This window comes from Platichthys flesus, chromosome 19 (assembly GCF_949316205.1).
Source record: "Platichthys flesus chromosome 19, fPlaFle2.1, whole genome shotgun sequence".
Classification (NCBI taxonomy): Eukaryota; Metazoa; Chordata; class Actinopteri; order Pleuronectiformes; family Pleuronectidae; genus Platichthys; species Platichthys flesus.
Genome location: NC_084963.1, coordinates 8618922 through 8642271, shown reverse-complemented (window position 1 = coordinate 8642271; position 23350 = coordinate 8618922). Strand labels below are relative to the sequence as shown.

At 45.6% G+C, this 23350-nt stretch overlaps 1 protein-coding gene across 2 annotated transcripts; it reads left to right on the top strand.

Annotated features, from left to right (window-relative positions):
• The first annotated feature begins 1955 nt into the window (after positions 1–1955).
• LOC133975567 (protein FAM222A) lies at positions 1956–22572 on the top strand. 2 transcript variants are annotated; one of them, XM_062413550.1, is made up of 3 exons: positions 1956–2251; positions 11204–11369; positions 19870–22572. In XM_062413550.1, the coding sequence occupies exons 2-3, from the start codon at positions 11240–11242 to the stop codon at positions 21267–21269; spliced, it is 1530 nt and encodes a 509-aa protein (XP_062269534.1). In that variant the 5' UTR covers positions 1956–2251; positions 11204–11239; the 3' UTR covers positions 21270–22572. The 2 variants fall into 2 exon arrangements, with proteins under 2 accessions (XP_062269534.1, XP_062269533.1); XM_062413549.1 differs by having other exon boundaries at positions 11201–11369.
• Positions 22573–23350: the final 778 nt, after the last annotated feature.

Genomic DNA, 23350 nt, shown 5'->3' with positions numbered 1-23350 from the left:
ACACACATATGCATTATGCAGTCACCTCATGCTGTGATGCCATTAGACTTACAACATGTACATTTTGGCAGCCACAGGGAAGTATTATTAGATTTCAGATGGGTGAGTAGTCAAGCATACCCTGTCATTACCATCTGAATGTGTCAAACACCTCATGCCCTCAAAGGACAGTCGACAATTATATTGATAAGTGCTCAACATTTGGGTGTAAACCAACTCATGGAGCAGAACATGTATCACGATTTCACCACAGAAACATACACTCTCACCCCATCATTAGAAAACTGTAATACATTTTGAGGACAGGATGAACTTGTTTAATTAAATCATGATTCGGTTGGTGTTGGTTAAACACACAACACACCTTTTTCTTTTTGGACTTGGACACAGCACATTAACGATGGCTTCATTCCATGTGAGAGTCACGGCGAGCCAACCAGCACAATACCAGGATACTCAAACTGGAAGACGCTGCTGGCAAGGAGATTAATTGCGCCCGTGGCTTCCATCCTATGACAAGTCAGGCTGTCTGCCGGGGAAATGGCACACTAAATTATTTTCAGCAACAGATCGTGACAAGCTCTCATCCAGAGACGTTTAACCCGAGAGACATCATTTATAGTCGGGTTAGTTCTCGATTTTGTGTCAGACAACAGTCGCTTGCATTGAAGAAGGCTTTTTAGATCCTCTCTTTCTGTTTGCGGTGCTCTCTGCGTTGAACCTGTTCTTATTCAGAGATGTTTCTTTAGGATCAACGTGCCTCTGCTGAAAAGACAGATCTATAATTAGTGTGTTCACTGTATCAAACAGGTGCTAATTTGACACCACTGAGGTTTTGTCTCTGCAACGACATCCTGATCTTCTGACCTGTATCTGTTAACACCGAGCTTCAGTACAGTTCTCAGGTATTTGCACTGCTCCACTTTTCATTTTACTCTGCTTTCACAACATGATCATATCTTATACTCCATATTTTACCTACATAAATGTTTTCACCTCTGTTTGTTTGTTGCTTGGTTTGTTTGTTTGTTTGCAAGCAAGATTTCACATAAAACTATTGGACAGATTAACACGAAACTTGGTAAATATTGAATGCTAATTGAGGATTTTCTTTTTACCACTTTCAATAACTTTGCAAGATAGGGCGTTTTTCACACTTTCCAAAGAAATAATTAATGGATCTGTTATAAATGGTATTAATGAGTGTATGAAAGTTGTTGTATGCGCTCCACTGAGTACCATTATAGTTTAGAGAGTATAGGTGAACAGATTCAAATTGCAATTGCAAAACATATCCACTTATAAAGAAAGTGTATCTTTAATACATCACAAATAGCATCAGACAAGATAGATAGATAGATAGATAGATAGATAGATAGATAGATAGATAGATAGATAGATAGATAGATAGACAGATATACAGATAGATAGATAGATAGATAGATAGATAGATAGATAGATAGATAGATAGATAGATAGATAGATAGATAGATAGATAGATAGATAGATAGACAGACAGATGCTTTTGGACTTTTAGCAGTACATTGGTAATTGGCTATTTCTAAACCTTATATACTGTTATTCCATCGTTGCTCCGAGTCCTGAAGTGATGCAGGTTTATCTTGGTCATCTTCATTTAAATGGAGCTCCTCTGATTGGCTGGGATTCAGATTTCATAATCGATCAGACGTGCAGGGATCAACGTCGACCCCCCAAAAAACTTGAATCTGCTCCGGCGCCGTCACATCAGAGGCTCTTCTCCTTTAAAACACAGCAACGTGCTCGCTTTGACGGCTCCGGCATCGAGGCAGCGGGCCGCCTCTCCTCGCACCCGATTGGCCGAGCCGTGGGAATATTCAAATGTAGCCTTGATTGATTGGCCCGGAGCCGGTTTCAACAGTGCAGAGGACTCATTGCCATTCCGACATCACTCTCTCTCTCTCTGTGGCACACACACCACACACACTCTGCTTTTGTCAGCTCCCGGGATGAGCGACAAGCGGCCGAACGGAAGAAACTAAACAACCGGTGACATTTTCCTTCTTGTTACACTCGTGCTGAAGATGCTGAGTAAGTTCAGCTAATGGAACCGGCGTCATCCATGGATGTATCCCCGGAGGTCTCCAGTGCGCACCGCGGAATCAGAGGCGAGATTGCTTTTTGCGGAGGAAATACGCCTTCCGAGCAGGGGAGCGACCAATCAGCCGGGGCCGACCAAAGATAAACAAGCCTTATGATAAGATCAAACTCTGTAAGACTTCTTCTATTTACACTTCAACGCTCTAAGTGTGTGTGTGGCAAATGTTTATCTTGTTTTTACCCCTGCAGCTCCATAGGTTTGAATGGTCGCTGTGTGTGACTGTGTGTGTGTGCGCGCGCGCGCGTGCGTGTGGCCCGCACGACCATGACAGAGTGAGAATAAAACATGTCTGGTTGTAAAGATGCTCCGGGATCCTGCCCCGCATTGATTCCAGGTCGACGGGGCTAAAGTGGTGAAAGATGCCCGGTGCGCACTCATGGAGAGGTGTGTCTCGCCCTCACTATATATCAGTGTCCTGCTGTTGCTCAATGTGTATTTATATGCAGCTATAAGCACTGCAATTTATATCCACCATAGAGAATTATTAATTTAATGGTATAAAATAGTCCCTGTGATATTTTACAAATATGGGAAATATGCGTAATTTGGTGATTTTATGGATGAGAAACGTTCGCGTCATGAGTGTGTAGTTTCTGGAGGTTTTTTCCGCTTCTATAAAAACTGTTGTTTTGTGCGCCAGGGGCGTTTTTCCACTCTCATCAGCTGTGTGTGCATGTGCGAGTTGGATGCTGGCTGTGCATGCGCGCACCGAGGAGGCGCTTTTATAATGTCAGCGTCTCAGTGGAAACGGGAAGTGCTTTGAAGTATATTATCGGTCATCGAGGGCTGCCAGCCTCTGAAGGTTTCCATTTCTATTGTGTGGAAGCCGGAGGTGGGATCATCGCACCTCACTGCACCGGTGGCGGCCGGGGTTGAAGGTTACAGCCGCAGCAGAGGGGGCCTATAGATTATTGGCCAGGTGTGAAATTCTAGCCCGCGTGCACTTCCTGCTTGTTGCCAGATCTTTTATTACCCAGAGAGACGTAATGTCACAGCTTCTCACCAGAAGCAGAGAAGAAGAAAAGCTGCAATTTGGTGTCAGTCATTGTCTTCTTCTTCTTCTTCTTCTTCTTCTTCTTCTTCTTCTTCTTCTTCTTCTTCTTCTTCTTCTTCTTCCTCTTCTTTTATTTGTAATGTTGTTCAAGCTATTTTCTGACCAAAAAAAGAGAAAAGTATGTCAACTCCCCAGGGTTAATTCTTTCCTTTTGAGGCATGTGGTGATCAGGAACAGGCGAAACTGTCTTTCTTATGATTCCCTATAAGCATATTCAAAACATGCCACTGTTGCCTTTGATGTACCACGCAGCGGTAATAAACATTTTAGTAGCTTGTCCCCTTTTCATCATAAAGTATATTGGTTTGGCATTCGATCCATAAATCTGCTTCTCACACTAAAACCCTTTCCCCCCAGTGAACACTCGGCGCTGCGGGCTCACACATCACAGGCTGTCAGTTCACTTGGGCTTTAGCAGCTGCGTTCTCCAGTTTGAGACAGTTACATATCACTAATTACACAATGACAAATATTCATGTTGCGGCTGTTTGCTTGAAATGTGCTCGGCCCGGCCCCCGGAGCTCTCCTGAGCGGATTGTAAAATGCGCGGTATCAAGAGCAGTCGGTGTGCAGGTATCCCGTGGGGGGGGTTCCCTCTGATCTCACATCACACCCCGGCAGTAAATCCAACTCCGTGAAGAGAGAGGGGGATTTGTCATTGGGCTGCCTGCTTCCCTTTGCCATCTCAGGAGCCAAGCTGAGCTCTGATCTATTGTGAAGTTTCCCCAGGCTCGCTCGATCTCCAGGCCCACTGAGTAACCGAATGGAGGAGATGGCTCACCACGACGGTGACCTTTTCTTGGACGATTATTACGCCGACCAGAACAGGGACTGATTAAGGTCACGTCTTTTCCTGCCGTGTCATCCCTTGATTCACGTTTGAGACTTGGTGTGTGCACGGGGAGATTTCCGCCGTGCATCCGTCTCTTGCTGGGAGATTGAGCGATGAGATGATGCCAAATGACTTTGATCATATCTACATATGCACCCAGCCGCTCTGCCCCATCACACATGGATAATGTAGCTGGCGCAGTTGCTTCGCCCTTTTCTCCCGTGCACCCTTTGTAGTCACCTTTTTTATCTGCTAAGAGATGTCATGTGTAATTACAGGCAGCCTGCCCTCTTTTGAAATCTGTCTAATTGGTCTTTTCACTCTAATAGGATGATGGAGTAGTGAAACTGGGGGTTAAGGGTGGGAGGTTAAGGACTGGGCCTCTGGGGTCAACAGGGAGGGGGGGGGGACTGAGGGGGGGGGGTTATGTGGAGCTCCGGTAATCTGTATTTTGTCTACAGGACGGTGCTCGGTCATTACTTCGAATTAATGATCGAGTCAGCCAAATTGCATCTGATGCTTTATCATTTAAGAGATGGAAGCCGAGATGATGACATCTTTGTTTGGTCCAGAGATCAAAGGGCTTCTCTTTTTTTCTTGAATATTTCCACGATGCCGGCTCGGGAGCTCATCATTAGGTTGTGGCTCAAATAAGAGCCGTGCGAGCAGCGTCTCTCTCTCTCCACGGTATTTAATGAGTTTTTTGTTTGCTTCAAGATTTTAATGACTAGAAGGAATCGGTGACCCTTAACAGTGTAACAGTACGGCAAACAAAAAAGATGACAGGAATCAGGGAGGGGGGGAGGGCTCGGAGGGATTGAGTTCATGCTTCTGTATTTTTTTTGGGGGGGGGTTTTCTCCTTCATAACACTCTGCAAAGGAGTCGGCCCGACAAAATGTCAACGTCAAAACTGAAAACATAGTGCCCTTCTTTTCCCTGCAAAACTTTTCAGCCTACTCTTCCACCATCTGTTATCTTTAGTCAACGTTTTCTAAAGGCTGGACAGCATACCCATAGCTCACTGACAGCGTGTCTCGGCGTGCACACTGGGATAAGGATAAGATAAGGCTCTGTTTACCCTCTAGTGCTACCTTGGCATTGGCCAGACTTTACCCCATGCGGTTAGTTTCTTTTACCTTGGCACCGTAGACGGGCAAGGGCAGATCTGGGTCAGTCCGAGCTTTCTACTGCCGACCAAAGCTGTTCTCGGAGATAAGGTTTAATTGTGCAGTTTTGGATTAATGGTCAAATTTGTGCCGGGCAATCTGTTTCAAATGAAAAATGTCCAAGTTAGTATTTATCCAAAGACCAAATCCGGTGATGAAGCTCACTTGTGTTTCTCAACCAAACTTGAGAAAGCGCCATGGATACATTTGCACAAATAAGCAAAGAAAATACCATTAATCAGCAAACTACAAAAATAGTGATTATATTGTTTATGTATGACACATTAATCGTCATGCCAAGGCTGTTTTGAAAGACTGACTCACAGAAATGGCCTGCATTAACTCCAAAGTAAACGAGTAATTGTTTGTCAGAACTGTAAACCTCAAAGACAAATACATCACACTGGCAGTTGCTGCGGCTGCTGCCAGAGTTAATGGTGAAGGCTCTGATCCCCCGGAGCCGGACTGTCATTCATTTCAATCCATTTGTTGCCGTAGTTTAGATGTTTAAATATTAAAATCCTGTTTGAGATCTGCAGGCTGCGAACTGATGTATTTTTTTTTCACTTTCAGGTAGTGGGGAGGGAAAAAGACAGAGGGTGAAATATGGGACTGTAGGGTTTCTCGGCAGGTACACGGGAAAAACAATCTACATTTCTCCTCAGACTTTTTAATTGAGATCAGTCTCGTTAAGACTTTCAAATCCCTCCAGTTAGAAGGTGAATTGACAATGTTGCTTTGCACAGTCGACCTATAGTGGCATTGTATTCATATAGAGCTTTTCTGGCCGTGATGAACAAACCATACAATACATCTATGACTTTAGTAGATATGTTCTCATGTGATACACACAGAAGCACTCATCCCTTGCGGGTTGACACCAAAAGTAAAGTTGCAACTTTCCCTATCACACATCACTCCCTCACTGCCGGCACAGCCATCAGGAGCAATTTGGCATCAACATCTTGCACCGGGACACTTGGGCATGCAGAATGGATGCACTGGGGATCACACCACCGACCATCTGGTTCCCAGACAACTCACTCTACCTCCTGAGCCACAGCCTCCCACAAAGAGGTTACCTATGAGAAGGCAAAACAGGAATATAAAAGCTCAGGGTTTGTTGGGTTAAACTGCGGAAAAACATATATAGGAATGAGGTAGTCCAACAATAATGTGCAGGTCTATGTTTGATTTAAACATGGAGCAGATGTTACTATCATATTTACGTCTGTGCAATCGTGAAGCAATATGTGGAAGAATGTGTGGTGGACAGACTGTTCCTTGTCAGTGGATGATTGGCTGTTGTTATGGATCCATCAGACTTCTTCTCCCTCAGCTTTCATTGTAACACAACTGTTTAGTGGCGGCCACATGACGTTGTGCACGGGAGAAATTGTGACGTTTATGTTCATCCTAGGCAACCTGCCATTAACGCTGCATGATTTACATCCGTCTGAAAGCCGTGGACATCTGTCTGAGCATTGCCCGGCGTTTGCATTTACATAAATTTTGTGCTTGCACGCAAGTTGTATAGGAAATGCTTCTTTTCTGTTTGGTAAAACCGTTGTAATACCTTTTACAGGAGCTAATCTCAATGGAAATGAGCCACATTGTTATCGGCCTCGGGCCTCGAGTGTTCTTTTAGCGTTGAGCAGAGTGACTCCGGGATGTTTGGTTTTCCTGCATTTGAACCTTTGTGTCCTTTTTTCTTCTTTCTCCACAGAGAAGGAGAAGAGAGAAATCTGGGGCTTTCTTATATGCGGCTCTGATACCAATTATGCAAACTATTATAGAATTTAACCAGGGCAGCTCTTATCGGCTAATCCAGAAGTAATAGATTCTATTAAAAATGTATGAGGGGGTTGGGATGTGTGTGTATATGTGTGTGTGTGTGTGTAAGGAGGGCTTTATAGAGATGAATCCAGCAGCTGCAGCAGCCCTGTATGTCAGACTACTTGTCTGGTCTCCATTACTGAAACAGGTTCCTGCAGTGCCTACCTTAAAGACAGTATAAAAGCCATGCATAATATACTATTAATTATACAGCAAGTGGATTGTTATTCATGGGCCACGTCTTGTTCATTCAAAGGGGGATACGCCGCTCTTCCTCTTCTGCAATAACCATTTGCTCTTTGTTAATCATCTATTTCTCCCTATACGTTCACCACGTTTTCTTTTTAGCTTTTGTGTTCTTTCCTTTACTCTCGCAGTTTCCGTGTGGAAGGAAGGGGGGGGGGGGCATTTGCATAGCACTCACATGCTAATCCAGCCGGAGAGTGAAAAGGGAGCTCGTCCTAAACCTTTTTCATTATCATCTAATTATTAACAGCAGATTCTGAGAACTGCTAACAGGAGCTGCGATGGTTTGGGTAGGGAGGGGGGTTCGGGTGTGTGTGTGTGTGTAAGTGGCAGTTTGAGTGTGTTTGTGTGTGTGTAAGTGACAGTTTGAGTGTGTGTGTTTGTGTAGCGCCGGTGTGTATCCCTTTGCATTTCATGTTTGCTGAGAGGGCGGCTCTTTTCGCAATTTGCTTCTATCTTCTCTCTGACCCTTGATGCTGCACAGACTCATAAAAGACTCCAGAAGGTCAGACACATGCTCGTGTATAATGAAGGGCTTTTTTACCGCTTTGATGGTTGTTCCTGTTCTGCAGCTGTTGTTGTGCAGCCTGACAGGTAAAACGTCCGGCCTGGTCCAGTGTATTTTCTAGGTAATGATGCATAACCTACTTAACAATCTTAAGGAATATTCTGAATATCTCTCCTCATTTTGTCCTCATTGGTGCTAATTTGATGACATTGCATAGTTGTCTCGAGAAAATTTGCCATAGGGAATATTTTTGTTGAACTGCTGCCGTTGGAATACTTTTTTTAAGAGTCTAAAACAACTACACTTCTATATTTCATTGACATTATCCAGAATGGTTTCAAAGATATCGAGAGCCTGAGAAATTTCACATTTTACAAAAGGTTATCGGATGATTCATTTTGGTCGCCATTAAATTGGGTCATGTCTACTCTACCTGTCTGTTTTAGCTATAACTTCTGTGGCCAATGACTTATGAGGAAAATTAAACTGCTAGTTTGCCAGTTACTCTGTTTTGTCCTTCCACTGTTCGTAAAGAATAATGATTATTCCCTTGCTGTTTACTGCGTGATGTGAATACAACTAATATACAATAATAAACAAACTAAATACATAAACTTCCATGATCCCACATTGCTTCAAGACATCATCAAAGTCAGACTTTTGTCAGTGTTTTAAATTAGAGGCCGTTAGCGGCCAAACCTATGTTTTGTACGTTTAAGGTAACAGATCATGTCAGTGCCTGCAGCAGCCATCATTAAGTCCCTCCCTCGCTTCCCTCTTGGCCCCTCAGCTGACCATATCTCCTCGGAAAAAAGCCCCGTCCCCGTCCCGGGAGAGATGACATCAGAAAAACAGGGCCTTTCAAGTCCCGTCTGCGATGAAGGAAGAGGCATGAAAAATAAACTTGTCCGCCAAAAACGCCCTTATCAGAAAACCATGGGGGACGGTTAGATGGACCGCGAAGCACAAGGCCTTTATCTCGCTGGCACGCCCCTCGGCGGACCACATCGCGCTGCTTATCAGCTTCACGGATGTTGCAGGAGAGTGGCGAGGATTAGACGTCCTTGCAGCTTAAACTTTGTCCTTTTCCCTAATAAGCAGGTTACAGAGGTCACCGAAGCAATGAACCCGAAGCAGAAGAGTAAATATGAGAAGTGAGACGTCCGGTTTATAACCATAACCACAATATCCTGCTGCTGATTGAAGAAACACTGAACATCTTAGTAATGACAACGATCTTTGACCTTGTGTGTGGAAGCTCAGTTGAACTATAATACCGTCTGGCATTTCTACGATTGCTGACAGTTACTCTGCAGTTGTCAGTCGTGAGATATCTTGACATGACATCAACAAAGCCACAGGCAAAACTTTTTGTTGAGCAGAACATGAAATGAAGGGCTGGAGAAACCATACTGCTTCGAGAATTGAGCCGAGATAACATCACAAACCCTGGGTGCTCTTTTATCTCTTACGTCTCCTCGGCTTTCAGGTTATTCTTCTCGAGATGCGGGAAGCAAGTAAAATGTTTGCAAAATCTCTTTCAATTTAAAATTTAGATGGTAGGATGAAAGAAAGCGTCATTACTCGCACTTTATGGATCATATCTGGCTCCCTTCTCTGCTCTCAGAGAAGAACTTTCTTCTTCTTTAAGCCACTGCTGGCCTCTTTGAATTATAATGACCTCCTTGATGTATTTTCTTCCATCTGCAAATTATGGGGGTAATGGAAGGTATTCCAATTCATGTCTCATTTTCTGCTAGTGGAGGGATTTCCCTTGAGATACTTTCCCTCTCTTGTGTTCCTTCTGCGTTTTCGGCACCTCCCTCTTGACAAATGTGTGGTAATGGAGGGGTTGTTGTGAAACTGCTATTATTTTCAAAATGGAATCTGACCATGCTCAGGCTTTTAGCGCTTCAGATGTGTGTGTGTGTGTGTGTGTGTGTGAGTGTGTGCTCAGATGAGACAGGTTGCTCTGAGCAGTTTGAAGTGGGCTTGTCACCGAGGGACAGATGTTGAGCGAAGGAGGGGGAGGAAGGGAAGAGTGAGGGCTGGCACCTGAGTAAAAATGAAAGCCACTCTCTGTCTCCTCTTCCTTTTGAGGCGAAGGTAATCACGTCCCCGCAGCTCATCACTGAACATTCTGTTCCGTGGTTGACTCTCTTTAGCTGCTCCGGGGACCCTGTGGGAGAAATCAAGGCAAAATCCAAAGGAACTGAAAAGCCAGAAAGAGAAAAAGAGGCCATGTGACAGCTGGATGCTGCTGGCTGCCTTTTTGTGGGGACCACAGCAGTTGACGGATTAACGGTATATACTGTACGTCTCAGATAGTTTGTTGCCTGTATACAGGATACCTAAATCAGTAAGAAGTTTGTGCACAGTAGCCCCGGGTTTTTTTTGTTTTGCAGAGCTAGCATACAGATTTGCTGACTCCCTCAGATAATCAAAGTGAAAGTCAAACACCGTTATCACCGAAATATCCCCTCGATGCCTGGCTCTCTTTCCAGAATGATTGCTTCAATCAGCACAGTCGTGGAGAGGCGCCTTCTTCTTCCGACTGCGCCGCTCATTTCCTCTGACAATGCTTAACCCTGCGAACAGCGCGGCCTATTCTGGGGAGTGAGCCGCTTTTTGCTTTCACCGCTGATCAATACAGCCATAAATTCATAGAACAAGAAACCCAGGTCTCGGGGTATAGTAACACACTGAAACGCACCCCGAGGCTGCAGGAGTCCTTGTGAATGATCTGTGTGATTGCAGCCGACAGACCAAGGTTGATAACGGCGGAGAACCATCATAACAACTAAGCAGCAGGAGGAGATGGCGTCGTTATTAAATGAGATTACTTCCTTAAATGTGCAGCCTCCGCAGTTCAAAGCCGGGCTCCTGAATTTTAATGTGGTAAAAGGACCCGAGACGTTGAGGAGTTTTAAGACATGTCAGCTGCCGGAGTGAAGTGGAGATGTTTTTGAAAGAGGAGAGACTGTAGCGTGAGCGCCGGCAGTTTTTTCCTCCGACATCAAAGTGATGATTGAATGTAATGCCCATCGTTATATATTTTTTTCTCTCCAAACATTAAGTTGGCATCTGCTTTCTTTCCAACGATGGTTATGTGACCAAACCATGAAACGAGAAAAACATTTAAAATCAAAAGTTATGACAACAGAACTGGTCTGGGATTTATTCATACTGGTCCTGCCTGAAATATCTCAACAACCACTGCGTGAATTGACTTGAAACTTCTCGAAACCAGTGATGGTTCTCAAGAGAATGAAACCTGCTGACTTTGTTGATCCTCTGACTTTGTCTTTATCACCAACACTAGGTTACCATTGGGCTATTTCGCAGTTTGACATGTTATTTGTTGTTAATTGGTAATGCGATAAAGTTTAAAAACCTGTTGTTTTGTCTTTATTCCAGCAGGTTTACCCAGGCTGTGAGCAGCCGTCGTGAACCATCATGCTGGCCTGTATCCAGAGACGACAGAACCTCCCGTCGCAGCGTCTGGCCTGCACTCCCAAAAGCCTCGATGTTGCTCCGCCGCCATTACTGCTGCCGGTGCCGCCGCTGCAGCCCTGCACCCGCAAAGGTGAGTCATGACGGCACACAGGTAACACAGAGGGGGCCGACAACAAGCACTCTGCACAATTTATCAATGGCATAGACCAGTTTTAGAAGTTAATAGTAACTGGGAGGGTTCTTGTTCCTGGTGAGCTTGACCATGTCACCTAAAATATCGTGTATGGCAAAGGTAGTGAAGAAGGTACAGCATTAAGGTACACAGAAACTGAAAAGGAGCAACTGAGACTGAGAGAAAATCATGAAAACAAGACAGCAGCTCAGCACCAGGGCTGTGGCCCTTTAAGTTAAACCCAGTGGAAGCAGCTGTGTCCTGCCTGGTCTGAACCTCCTGGATGTCTTTAAATACTGCAGCTTGTCCTACTCCAGGAAATCCATTGACTTCTAGGAGCAATCTTTCTGCTCCACAACCGATTAAACATTAATCTTTTATAGTAGTAAAACACAGTGTAAGAGTAAATGTTGTCACTACTGCACAAAATCTGCTTTTTCTGCCAAACACGTCGTAACCGTCCCTTCCATCGATACCACACGCAGCACATTCCCACAGCAAGTCGACCAGAGCAGGAGCCCACATGGACAGGGAACTGGTTTAGTTTGGCAGTGGTCTGAACCAGGCCAAGACAGACTAGAGTGGAAATTAGAGATGTCCAAAATGTCTAGGTATGCAAGGGAGATACTTATTTCATCACCAATGTGCAAAAGCCAAAAGTTGAATCCCATCATTAATCAAGTTCAATATGTCACTTGCCTAGTTAACCTTACAACAGCGCGTTAAGCCGTCAGCTGCCGTTAAGCTCTTAGAATTAAAATAATGGCCGATCCTGATGATGATGATGATGCCTTTTAATTGGGTTGCTAATCACTGTGCTCCTGCGGTGCCACTGGTCAAAGTGGAGTCTGAAATTACGGAGTTAATCAACTCTCCCGCACAGGGTTACTAATAACGTTCACATTTCAGAGAGCGCCCCCAATGTCAGTGACCTTCATCTCGACTGATTACGCCGCGTTCACTGAAAGGTTGAGCCGGTGTCTCCGGGACTAACCCGGATTGACATATGTAATTAGATTCCTTCCGGTTAATTGGTTGGATGTGACATGTCTGCCGAATTAGTCCCTGGTTGGTTTCTTCCTCGTTTTGTGTGTTACTCTACATCTGTGGGATCTGTGCGGTGCTCTGAATACATTTTCTTCTTCCTCTTCTTCCTCGATAGTCTAGATTCAGATAATGAGATCACAGTACTGCAAATGAAGTTATTCTGCTGTGGTTTCCTTTTTTTTTTTTTTTTTTCATCATTTCGATTTTTAAAAACTGCTGATGCCTTATATTTCTGTGCTGGGTCTGGTTTGGAGTTATATTGAAGATCTATAATTGCTCACAGTTTAATGGTTCAGCTGGGTGTATTGCAGTTTTATTAATACACTTAGCCATGAAACACGTTGACTTATTAGGTCCTGTGGAGATGTTTTGTTTCTTCCTGTAGCTGTTGCAGCATCATTATAGTGAGGCCGAGCTGTCGCGTATATATTTCATGTGTTTTATTCAGACCCGTGCAGGAACTGCTACTGTGCTGCAAAACAGGAAGTGTCCGAGAAAGCACGAGTATGCAAATTTGGACCGTTGACAGCGTGTACTATCAGTGTTTGGCGAGATGATAAGTCACATGCGCACCTTTTCTGTGCCCGGAGAGCAGGGCGGTGGTCAGGAGGATCTAATCTGACTGATCCTGTTGCCTGTAAATGTTTTTGTTCATTTGCATGGGCCCGTGCTTCCTCACAAAGGCTAGCTCCGCTCGCGCATCACGCACCGCACCATTACACAGTCTAATTTCACCCTAATTGTGTTTGTAATTATCAGATTTCAATGACGGTGTTAACCCGATACCTGCACATGCACACGCGGGGGGGTTTCACGTATTCTGAACAATTTTACCTCTTCTCGGGTTGGAGCTGGGTGGAGCCACGCCAGGGGGGTTTTCTCAGCTCACCAAACTCCATATACCTCATATACACTTCATATACTTCAAATACACTTCATATACTATATATATCATGAGGTCAAATCAGCCAAATGAAGAGGAAATACCTCTGTGGTTCTGCAACAGCCTTATTTTTAGAATTACGTACTCAAAACTAACGGCTGTGTTTCCGACTGAACTCAAATTAAAAAATTCCATCCCCCCTTTTAAGCTCTGTCTCCTCATCTCCTCATCTCCTCATCTCTCTCCCCGGGTGAAATACCTCTTTGTCTATTTTGTTATTAAATATTAATTAGGAATCAGTGGAGCACTTGTCTGCTAAACATTGGAACAGAAGGGCCTAGTTTGCCTCGGGCAGAACCAGGGGTGCGTTCCTCATCCTGTTTTTCGACCCCCCTTCCCCTCCCCCTCCCCCTCCCCATTAGTTCTATGCACTGCGACTGTGCGTGGCGCGGTGCAGCACCCTTCAGCTGAGGCCTGACATTTCAAGCTCAACCACAGGGAATAGGCCGCTGATGGGAGCTCAGCCTGTGTGGGTCCGGGCTCCTTCATTAAATGAGTCGCTGTTGGATCATGTTAAATGGGGACAGACGCCGGTCGCCGCTGCGCTCTTGAAAAGCCATTTCCATTTTTAGCTATCGATAAATGGAAGGCACAGGACATAAAAGCTCTCAGCCCCACAAACCCATGTGAACGATTTCTGAGAAAAACCAGTGGGAGGAATTACGTGAGGAGAGTGAATGCGAGCCGCGCTCTCCTCTCTCTCCTCTCTGCTATCTCAGCTTGAGAGCAGGGGGCTGGAAGCGCTTCTTTTTTTCCCACGCTGCTGGCCTGTGCTCGGGTCGGCTTTCAGAGGGGGAACGTTGCCCAAGCTGGGCCAAGCGGCACAGAAACAAATGAGGAGTGACACTGGTGCAAAGGAGCATTCGCCAGAGCCTCCTCCAGCACACACAACTAAGTGTTCAGCCCTGAGGTCACTCCAGAGCCCTTCACGTATACAACCTGCCGACGAGGAGGGAGGGACGCATGAGTGTGTTTATGGATGAAGGTTGAGAATAGAGACGTTAGATCTAAGAGCCTGTGGTTGCTGAGTTGGTTCAACTACACAGAGGCCTTAACTGGCATCCCTCTGTCAACCTCTAAATGTTAATGTGTTTTCAATTTAGTACTCGTGGTACATGGGGAAAACTGCTGACAATGCACCGTACTCTTTAAGCCTCTATTAACCAATAGATTTATTTTTCAATCATATGACGATTATGAAAGGGGTCATTCAATGTCAAATGGGAGAATTAACTTTCAGCTGCGTTTATTGTATGAACCAGAATAATTGGTCTTTATATTGGTAAGGACTCTTTTTCTCCATTCATTATTCCAGTTTTTTGTTGTAAAAAATATACACAGTCACTCAACAAAGAATCATAACAGTCCTCTGGATAAACTCAAAACCCTTTACATGCATGTTGTGGTCACTGGTTTCAATAATTTAAGCCTTGTGTCTATTTAGTCAGTTTGACATGACAGATGGCTCTAAATACTACATTACCCATGAGCCAGAGGGAGTCTACTGATCCGTGCTGCTGAGCAGAGGCTCAATAGCATTAGCAGCAAGTAGCAGTAAGATGTTATTAGCTGTACCTATTAGCAGTTTTCTAAGCCTATAGCGTAAGCCACTTGTATGAGAATGGCTGGATGTTGGGAGTCCTAGTTAACTCCTCATCTTATCTTTGTATTTACACTTTCTTTTACTTTTTAACCCAAGTTATCAACAGTTCACATTTAGCACCAATTCAACCGGGGGAGTTGTGTGTCCATCAGCCACGGACACTGGGAATGTAAAGCTCCCACAATCTGCTCTGACACCAAAGGAAACTCTATAACCATTTCATAAATCATCCATGTTGTGGCCGCTGTGCATCTCTGTGTTTGTTCTGACACGTTAGGCTCCCGACTGAAGTTGAAAATCTACAAACAGAATTTATCCGTCACCAAAAAATACAAGCTGTAGATAGAATCATTATCCAAAACGGAAAAACTGTATAATTATATTTTAAACATTTTGGCTTGAGTATGAAGGGAGAGGAGAGCAGCTATAATTGTTGGTGTTATCGCTCCGTCTAACCTCTGATGAATGGAGGCGGGGCCAATTAATTACATGGTTCTAATGAGTATAGGCTTATGGGGCCAATTGGGTGGAGGTTGCCATGGGAACAGAGACATGCATTTTACATGTGTGGTGAATGTGGTCAGGTCCTGGTTTGCGAAGGTGGGTCGAGGAATATTTTGAATATCAGAAATAATCGGTGTGGAGCTACACTTCTATGTATGCTGAGGAGGTCTGTTATCAACTGTCAAGTCTCAGAGCCGCAAACCTTCCGAGGATTCGACTCTTGTTACCAAGCTATCTCACTAAGTCGTTCAGGAGAAGTCCCAGCCATAAGATCTGACATTTCACGCCAACCTGTTTGGATATTAATAAGGAATAATTACCTAGCGGCCATTCCCATTCCTCATGTCGGGCCTCCGGGGATGTGACAGTCAGGAGGAGTGGTTTTGGGAAATGCAAAGTGCTCGCCCGCCTCCAGATTTCATCCCTGCCTCTGGGGCTTGTTTTGCCCATAAATTAGTGATTAACTTTAACTGCTCCAAAACAATGAGGACTGCGCTCTAAGCTGGGGGGGGGGGGGCTTCAAGTGTGACCACGGGAAAAAGATTAGCCCGTTTTAGTTAATTGTATGGGGGTTGGAAGCAAGGTTGTGAAAGGCCACAAATTGCATCGTGGCGTGATTATAAAAAACGCAAGGTTTTTCTATATTTGCAGATTATTCCTGTGCAAACGTTTCCGCCCTCTTTCAAATCACAAACACACACATTACAACAATCTCCTTTCTGTCTCCCTCAACCCCCGACTGGTTCTCTCCAAGCGAGGCTCCTGCATGTAAAGAGGGAAATCAGGATTAGGTGTTTCCTGTGAAAGTGTGCCAGCTCCTCTCAGCGTGGCGCCACAGCCCTTGCACACGGCACGTTTAGCGCGCGGCGTGCCCTCCGAACCAACAACACCTTCCAGCACGACTAGTGGGACCATTAAAGGGATCAATCGGGAGCCGCGGATGCATCGTACATCAGTGTCATTATGCAGATTCTGTTTGAGGCAAGGAAAATGACAAACAAAGCCTCTTTTTTTTTTTTTTTAATCCAGCACGGCCCACTTTAATCAGCTGTGTCTGAGGACAAGCAGGGAGGGGGGGGGGCTGTTAAAAGGTCAAAGAATTTAAACGTGTAAACACTGTGTGATGCCGCGGCCTGCTCGGGAAAAAAGGGCTGATGTTTTTCTGGGCTGTTTCTCGTCTCTCTCTCTCTCTCTCTCTCTCTCTCTCTCTCTCTCTCTCCCCCTCTCTCTCTGCCCTGTGTCAGGGCTGAGGAGCCGCGTGCAGACTGCAGGTTAACGGTGATTAAGTGCTTAAGGTCAGACTGCTAATTATCTCCCCTCAATTCCTCACCTGACAACACGAAAGCTGCCATTTCCCCGGTTGTCATGCGAACGACCTTGTATTTGTTTTCATTTCTCGTCTTGTTTTTTATTTTTTTTTACACCCGTGACTCTTGTTGTGGCCACAGGGGACAAGCACAGGAAAACATGTCAGGGTGAAATGCATGGTTGACAACCATGAAGGAGATTCTGGAGATTAATTTGCAAAAGATGACAACAGATAATGTGCGTTAACCTTTTTAAAAAACATGGTTTTCATTGAATTAAATAGTGAAGCCACTGATTGGAGCAGAGATGGAAGTAGAGGGAAGAACAGTTAGAGAGAAACAAAGAAACTGTTCTCTTTTCTATCTTTTTCTGCTTCTCTTTATTGTGTTAATTCAATGATTTGAATGAGTTGGTCTTTGGTACATTAGGTAAACTACCAACCACTTAACATTAAACAAGCATTAATGGAAGAACATGAAGAATCTCATCTCCTAAATGGCAACACAGCCGGGATGAGGCTGAAAGCTGCTCTGCTGCTCAGACGCTTCACCTGGTCGCCTTCTCACTCTCACATGTTCAAGCTGCAGTTGAAACACCTCGGTTTCAAAAGAGCTAAACGATCCTCTGAATAGAACGACTGTTGCCTACTTCTGCTTGTTTTCAGGATCAACGATCTGGAAGCATCATAGTTTGGAATGGACCAGCAAAGCAAAAGCACTAACTTAAAAAAAAAGAAGAAGCTTTCAAATTGAACCTTGCTCCGCTTCTGGAAAGTGCAAGCGACGCCTGCTGAGCACAAGCGACACTTGATGCACATCATCAATTATCACTTTCATATGTATTTATATATATATATATATGGCCTTGGTGTTGAGAGTGAGGATGAGACAGCATCGTGCTGTCTTGGCACCTTCACAGGGAGACTTGAGCTGTCGTGGAGCCAGATTGTAATTAATGAAGCACACATTGTTGGTCCCTCTTTTAATTTATTTTTTAAAACGGGTGTGTTCTGGAGGAAAGCCTTGTGAGATGAGCAAGAAACGATGCAGCCGACTGGTAAACACGACGTGCTGGGCTGCAGCTTAACACCCGTGATTGGTAATAAAGTCCTCAGGATTGAAACAATTACCTCTGGTGGTAATTTAGAGCTCAGCGTTAATGCTGGTCGTGCTGTTACCGTCCTCACTCTGAGTTTCCCATTATCCAGTAGTCGCGCTTCTGTCGGGGGGATCAGCCGGAAATGATCCCCCCCTTTTCCTCATGCATACGCCTCGCGGGAGTGGTCCTCGGATGACAAATATGTGAATGCAGAGTGTGGGGGGGGAGGCCTATTTGCTAATGAGGTTTCCATGGCGGCACATTAAGGCAGCCACAGTGGGGAAGTGCAGCTGTGTTGTGTCTCCACGGCTCTGACAGGGCTGTAATCTCTGGACTAACAATATCAGACACCCTGCGAAGACGTGTTAGCATTCAGAGTGGTTGAAATGTTTGTGGAGCAGCGAGCCAATCGCAGCGTGCCGGGCTTAACGCTGACATTTCACCAAGCGACAGACGACTAAATGATCTCTCTCAGGTAACTGAGCAATTTGAAGGCAGAAATAAGAGACACGTTTAGTTCTGTGCTATCACAAAGATTCATTTCATCTTTTGTATCACTCCCCATTACCTAAGCTTCTTCCAGGGTGGTTATGATCCTCCTCTACTTATCAGTTATGGTCATAAATAAAAGCTTTTTTTAGCCAAAGGCCAGAAACTGTTATTGCAGCTGGTCTTTCCTGTTACCTCGGACTCAGTGAGCAGGATTATGGGAAACCAGAGAAGCGAGAGCTCACATCTTGATGCTGTATACAGTATAAACACCTCTCCAACATCCCAGATGTCATTGTTTTCTATAGCAGCACTACGCCGCGATACATAATAAGCAGCGTTTTGCTTCGTTGTATTTCTCTGTAGAATTCATTCACGCTGCCCCACCGGGAGATTTCTGGATGGATCGAACGCCCCACCTTACCTCCTTCCTCCATTTTAAACACCCAATTTATTCCTTTCATGAGATGGATCTTGTAGATTGAATCATTTTCACAGTCGGGAGGCTTCACTGTAGGCCTGAAATGAAATGAACTCCCAAATCAATTTCAAATGGGAACAACAAGTGAGCCTCTCCCCCGCATCGCTGGAATTGGTTTTGTTATTGAAAATGAAATGAAGTGTTTTGTTTTTTTTATCCTTATTTTTAGAAGCTTTTTGTGGCAGATTACCGGCTTGTTATTTCGCCTGTGATGATTTCCGCCGACTTGTGTAGGTTAATTTCAGCCCCTTTTTCTGTTTTATGCCAGAGACTCCATAAAAGTGTCGGCCTGAAAGGTGGCTGTAATTTCAAACAGGTGATTTATTGTTTTTAAATGGCTCCCACCGTTTTCCACCTCACCTTTGTTGCAAGGAGTTAAGCAGCCATGAAATTGCCTGAATAATAGTGTTTAAATCCAATCTTAGTTTGTCCCGTTAGCTTTCCCACACACACAATTCAATCAGAGGTGCTCTTTGTGCGATTGCTCCTTTTGTCCCCATCTGCGACAACTTCTCCTTCTCGACGTGGACTCCGGGGTTTTTACCAGTGGGATCGGTTCTGGTCCATAAAAGCATTAAGTGGAACAAACCTTCATTGACGGGAAGCAGCGATGCCTGAGTGACTTCAGAGTTATTGAGGAACAGCCAAACATGAAATGTGGATCAACTAAAAATAATTTTGTATTAAGGCGATTGCTGAAATATCAGTTGTGTGATCAGCAAAAAAAATACTTTAAACCATTTTTTTCAGTCGATCCTCCAACACCTTAATATCTCAAATGAATCTCATTGGAGCCACTGCATCATATTAAAGTCCTATTGCCCTTATTTCCCTGACTAACATTGAACAAAACCTAAGTTTTAGAAAGCATTGAAATTATATTAGTGTCTTCCATCATTCCATTAATAGTTCTGTGCTTGAAAGGTAAAAAAACAACAGAGCTTCTTTGAGACCAATCGCTTATTTTCCTCTTCTTCTTCCTCAGGCGAGCTGGCCACCGTGATTTCCCGGTACCCCTCTCCTGCAGAGCTGGATGCTTTCGCCCAGCGGAACGCCAACAGCCCGCTGTCCATCAAAATCTTCCCCTCCGATGTTCGGGTGCCGCAGCAGAAGCAGCTCAACAAAACCGTCAACGGCCTGGACACCACGGGCACCCACCGCTACAGCCCGTACCCCGGCTCAGGAGGCCTGCTGGCCGTCAAACACTCCGAGGTGGTCCGAAGCGGGGTGAAGAACTCTGAGGGCAGGAGGACTAAACATGCAAACAACCACCAGGCCTCCGTGGCACCGTATAACAATCCTCTGAATAATGGCTACGCTGTCAGACATGGGCACAAGGCCTATCATATCAGCGCATGTAAGCTCTCTGATGTGCCCATTGAGACTCTCTGTTCCGGTGGGGGGAGGACCTCCAGAGACCGGAGCGTGCTCCCCCGGTCGGAGCTGGCGGAGGTTCATAGCCTGATGAGGCAGATGAGCCGAGTTCCCCACAGCCAGGCCCTGCAGCTGGGGGGGGAGGCGCGGGCCAGCCCCACCGTGCAGGCCGTGGCCGCGGTGGCACATTCCGACTCCGACTTTGTCCTGGGGGTGCCGCCCCAGAGCAGCCTGGCATTCACGGGAGCGATGCTGCCCACGCAGAGTGCAGACATCGCCAAAGCCGGCTACCTGGAGGAAGGGGACTACGCGCTGTGGCAGCACAAGCATCCGATTCAGCAGCAGCATCCGTCCTATCAGCAGGTGGCAGTGAGGATGTACAGTGTGAGTAACGCTGCTCAGGGGCATCGAGCAGCACAGGCCGGCGTTGGCCAGTCTCCCGAATCCTGCCTCCCTTTGGCGTGCTCCTCTCAGCTGGCCTACAGGCCGCCTCCTCCCGGTGCGGGTGCCGGGCAGGAGCGAGTCGGCAGCTCGTCACTGAGCTGTGCCGCCATGCAGGGCGGGGGGGCCGTCGGACAGTACTTCGCTCCCCTCTGGGACGGCGTCCTGGCCACCCCACACAGCGACTGTTATACCTCTCAGGTGCTGGCAACGGGTCCATGCGCGGCCAGGCCTAGGGACATGGGCTTCTCCCACCCCCACCTCCACCCTCACTGCCATCAACGCCCCCACCACCCTCAGCATCATCAGCCTCAGCTGCACCCTCCTCTCCCCCCTCACATGCAGGCCTACAGCACGGACCCGAACCTCTGTTGTGGCCTGCCCACTTCCAGCCTGTGCCACGCCGCAGTGCTCAGCAGCAGCCTGCAGTCTCTGGAGTGCCTCATCAGTGACATCCACCCTCCCTGCATCAAGGAGCGCATGCTGGGCCGTGGGTACCAAGCCATGGGAATGCCTCAGCTGCTGGAGCACCACCAGACAGCCCACCTCCAACTCCCCGTCTACAGATAAGACGAGGCGCTGGGGGGGGGGGGGGGCGGAGGTGACAAACCTGACAGCGGAGGCATGTCAGCTCAGACGTCTGCGAGAAGGAGACATGCCTTTTTACGCCCGTGCATGAACTGTATCGGGAGACGGCTTGGTGTTAGAAGCCTGAAGGTAAATGATAATCACGACCTAAGATAGAGGTTTATCTTATGGACCTTTTTCTGTTTTTATTTTTATATCTTAAAAGGCTGTTCTCCGTTTGACACCGATGCTGGGCACCCAATCACGATTCGCCATCTTATTCGAACATGTAAACACTGTCTGTTGTTTCTCTGTCGGCCTTTTGGGAAACCTGCGAAACTGAAATAATCATTGGTACTCGTCTAGAAACACTTGAATCTGACAGTTTATGAATATATGTTTTTTTTTTTTTTTTCATATTTGAGAGGGAGCGTTTCTTGATTATTAACTCACATTCTGCTCGTCTGTTACTTTAATGTGAATCTGGTTTTTCAGTGTTAACAGACATGTGCTTCAGCAGTATGACGCCGGTGAACATCTTTTTTGATCATTGTGTGTTTGTGTCATGCAGTTATAGACAAAAGTGATGTAACTCAGCATCGGAATTGTTTTTGATGTAGTCCCGCTCAGCTCAGCCTATTATGGATAATCAACACTGTGGCGTCTGTGGCCGAGCAGGATGTGCAGTTTGGTTGTGTTTTTGTCAAGATTTCTAAATGAGGGATGTGTTAGGATGTGACAGTTGTTGTGGCAGCGTAACACGACACCTGGGAATGATGGAGTGCCATGTTGTGGAGAGCCGGCCGCCTGAGTCATTTACACTCCTCTTCTTTTTTAGGGCTATATGATCTCTGACAGCGTGCGACGTGTGACTGAGGAGATCTGTGTGTGTGTGTGTGTCTGCACTGGTTGTGTAAAACTATTTATTTATGTCGGCCTGTTGAGTTCCATAGCAAACTGTCTCTATAATTATAAAGTGCAATTATTCTATATGGACATGTGAACGCTCTCCATGAACTATGATGTTGAAATGACTACATTTTGCAATGTATGACCTCGATCCCCCCCCCACCCCCACCCCCCCTTTGGCCTCTTCTTAATAAGGATTGTCAAGTAAATGAAATTTTCTAAACCCAGCCCAGAGTTTGTGTTATTAAATGAGATTATTTATTATCCGTCCGACGTGGAGCTGAGGAGACGGTTTGATCATATTCATGAATGATAAAAATGGTTGTGGAAAGGAAAGGAGACATGTTTCTGCTTTTATTGCAAAGGGATTTATAGCTTAACCACCGGGCATGTCTCTCTCTTTTTTTTTGGCAAGCCATAGATCTCATTTTATTAAGATCTATATTTTTTTTTCCACCGGTCAATCTCGGGCTTTATAATAAGATGTGAGTCCGTCCTGAGCTAAAACACATTGGACTGGTTCCTCGATAAATGATGCAAGTTGAAAGCACTAATTTTGTTACAGTGGATTATGTTGGGGGAGACGGATGGCCACCGCTCGAGGATGAAGACACCGAATCCGTAAAAATACAAATAAACATGGCTGCCCTCCTTAAGATATTACACCTGTGCATTAAACTTACATTTATTCCTGATGATAAATCCACGAGGAAACCGCTGCTCACATTATTTAGAAGTGGCCTTGCAACTCCCCATTTCCTGAATTGCTAATCTTAAACCGGTGCGCCTGCATGCACCTCTTGTGTTGCTTCATTTGTCCCGCCAAATTGGATGCTATAGCTCGAACGCAGTTTAGATCACCACAGACATAAAACGCACGCCCACTTTAAGGAGCCCATTACCAAACCAATAACCACTGTGGCGTCGATAGCGACATCGGATGCAGTGTTGTGAATAATGCTGCAATATTCAATTGATGACTACAATGCAGATAAATATTTCAGAGGGAAAAGGTCAGTGGCTTTGTCATTGAGGCTCGGCTGTAAATGATTTTCCTGGCTTCAGCCCATTGTGTCCCCGGCTTCGCTCTGAGCTCTTCCGCCCCATCTATCAGTCAGGACAGGCCAGGCCACTCTTCTGATAAACCTAGAGGATTACAGACATGCTCGCCTCGC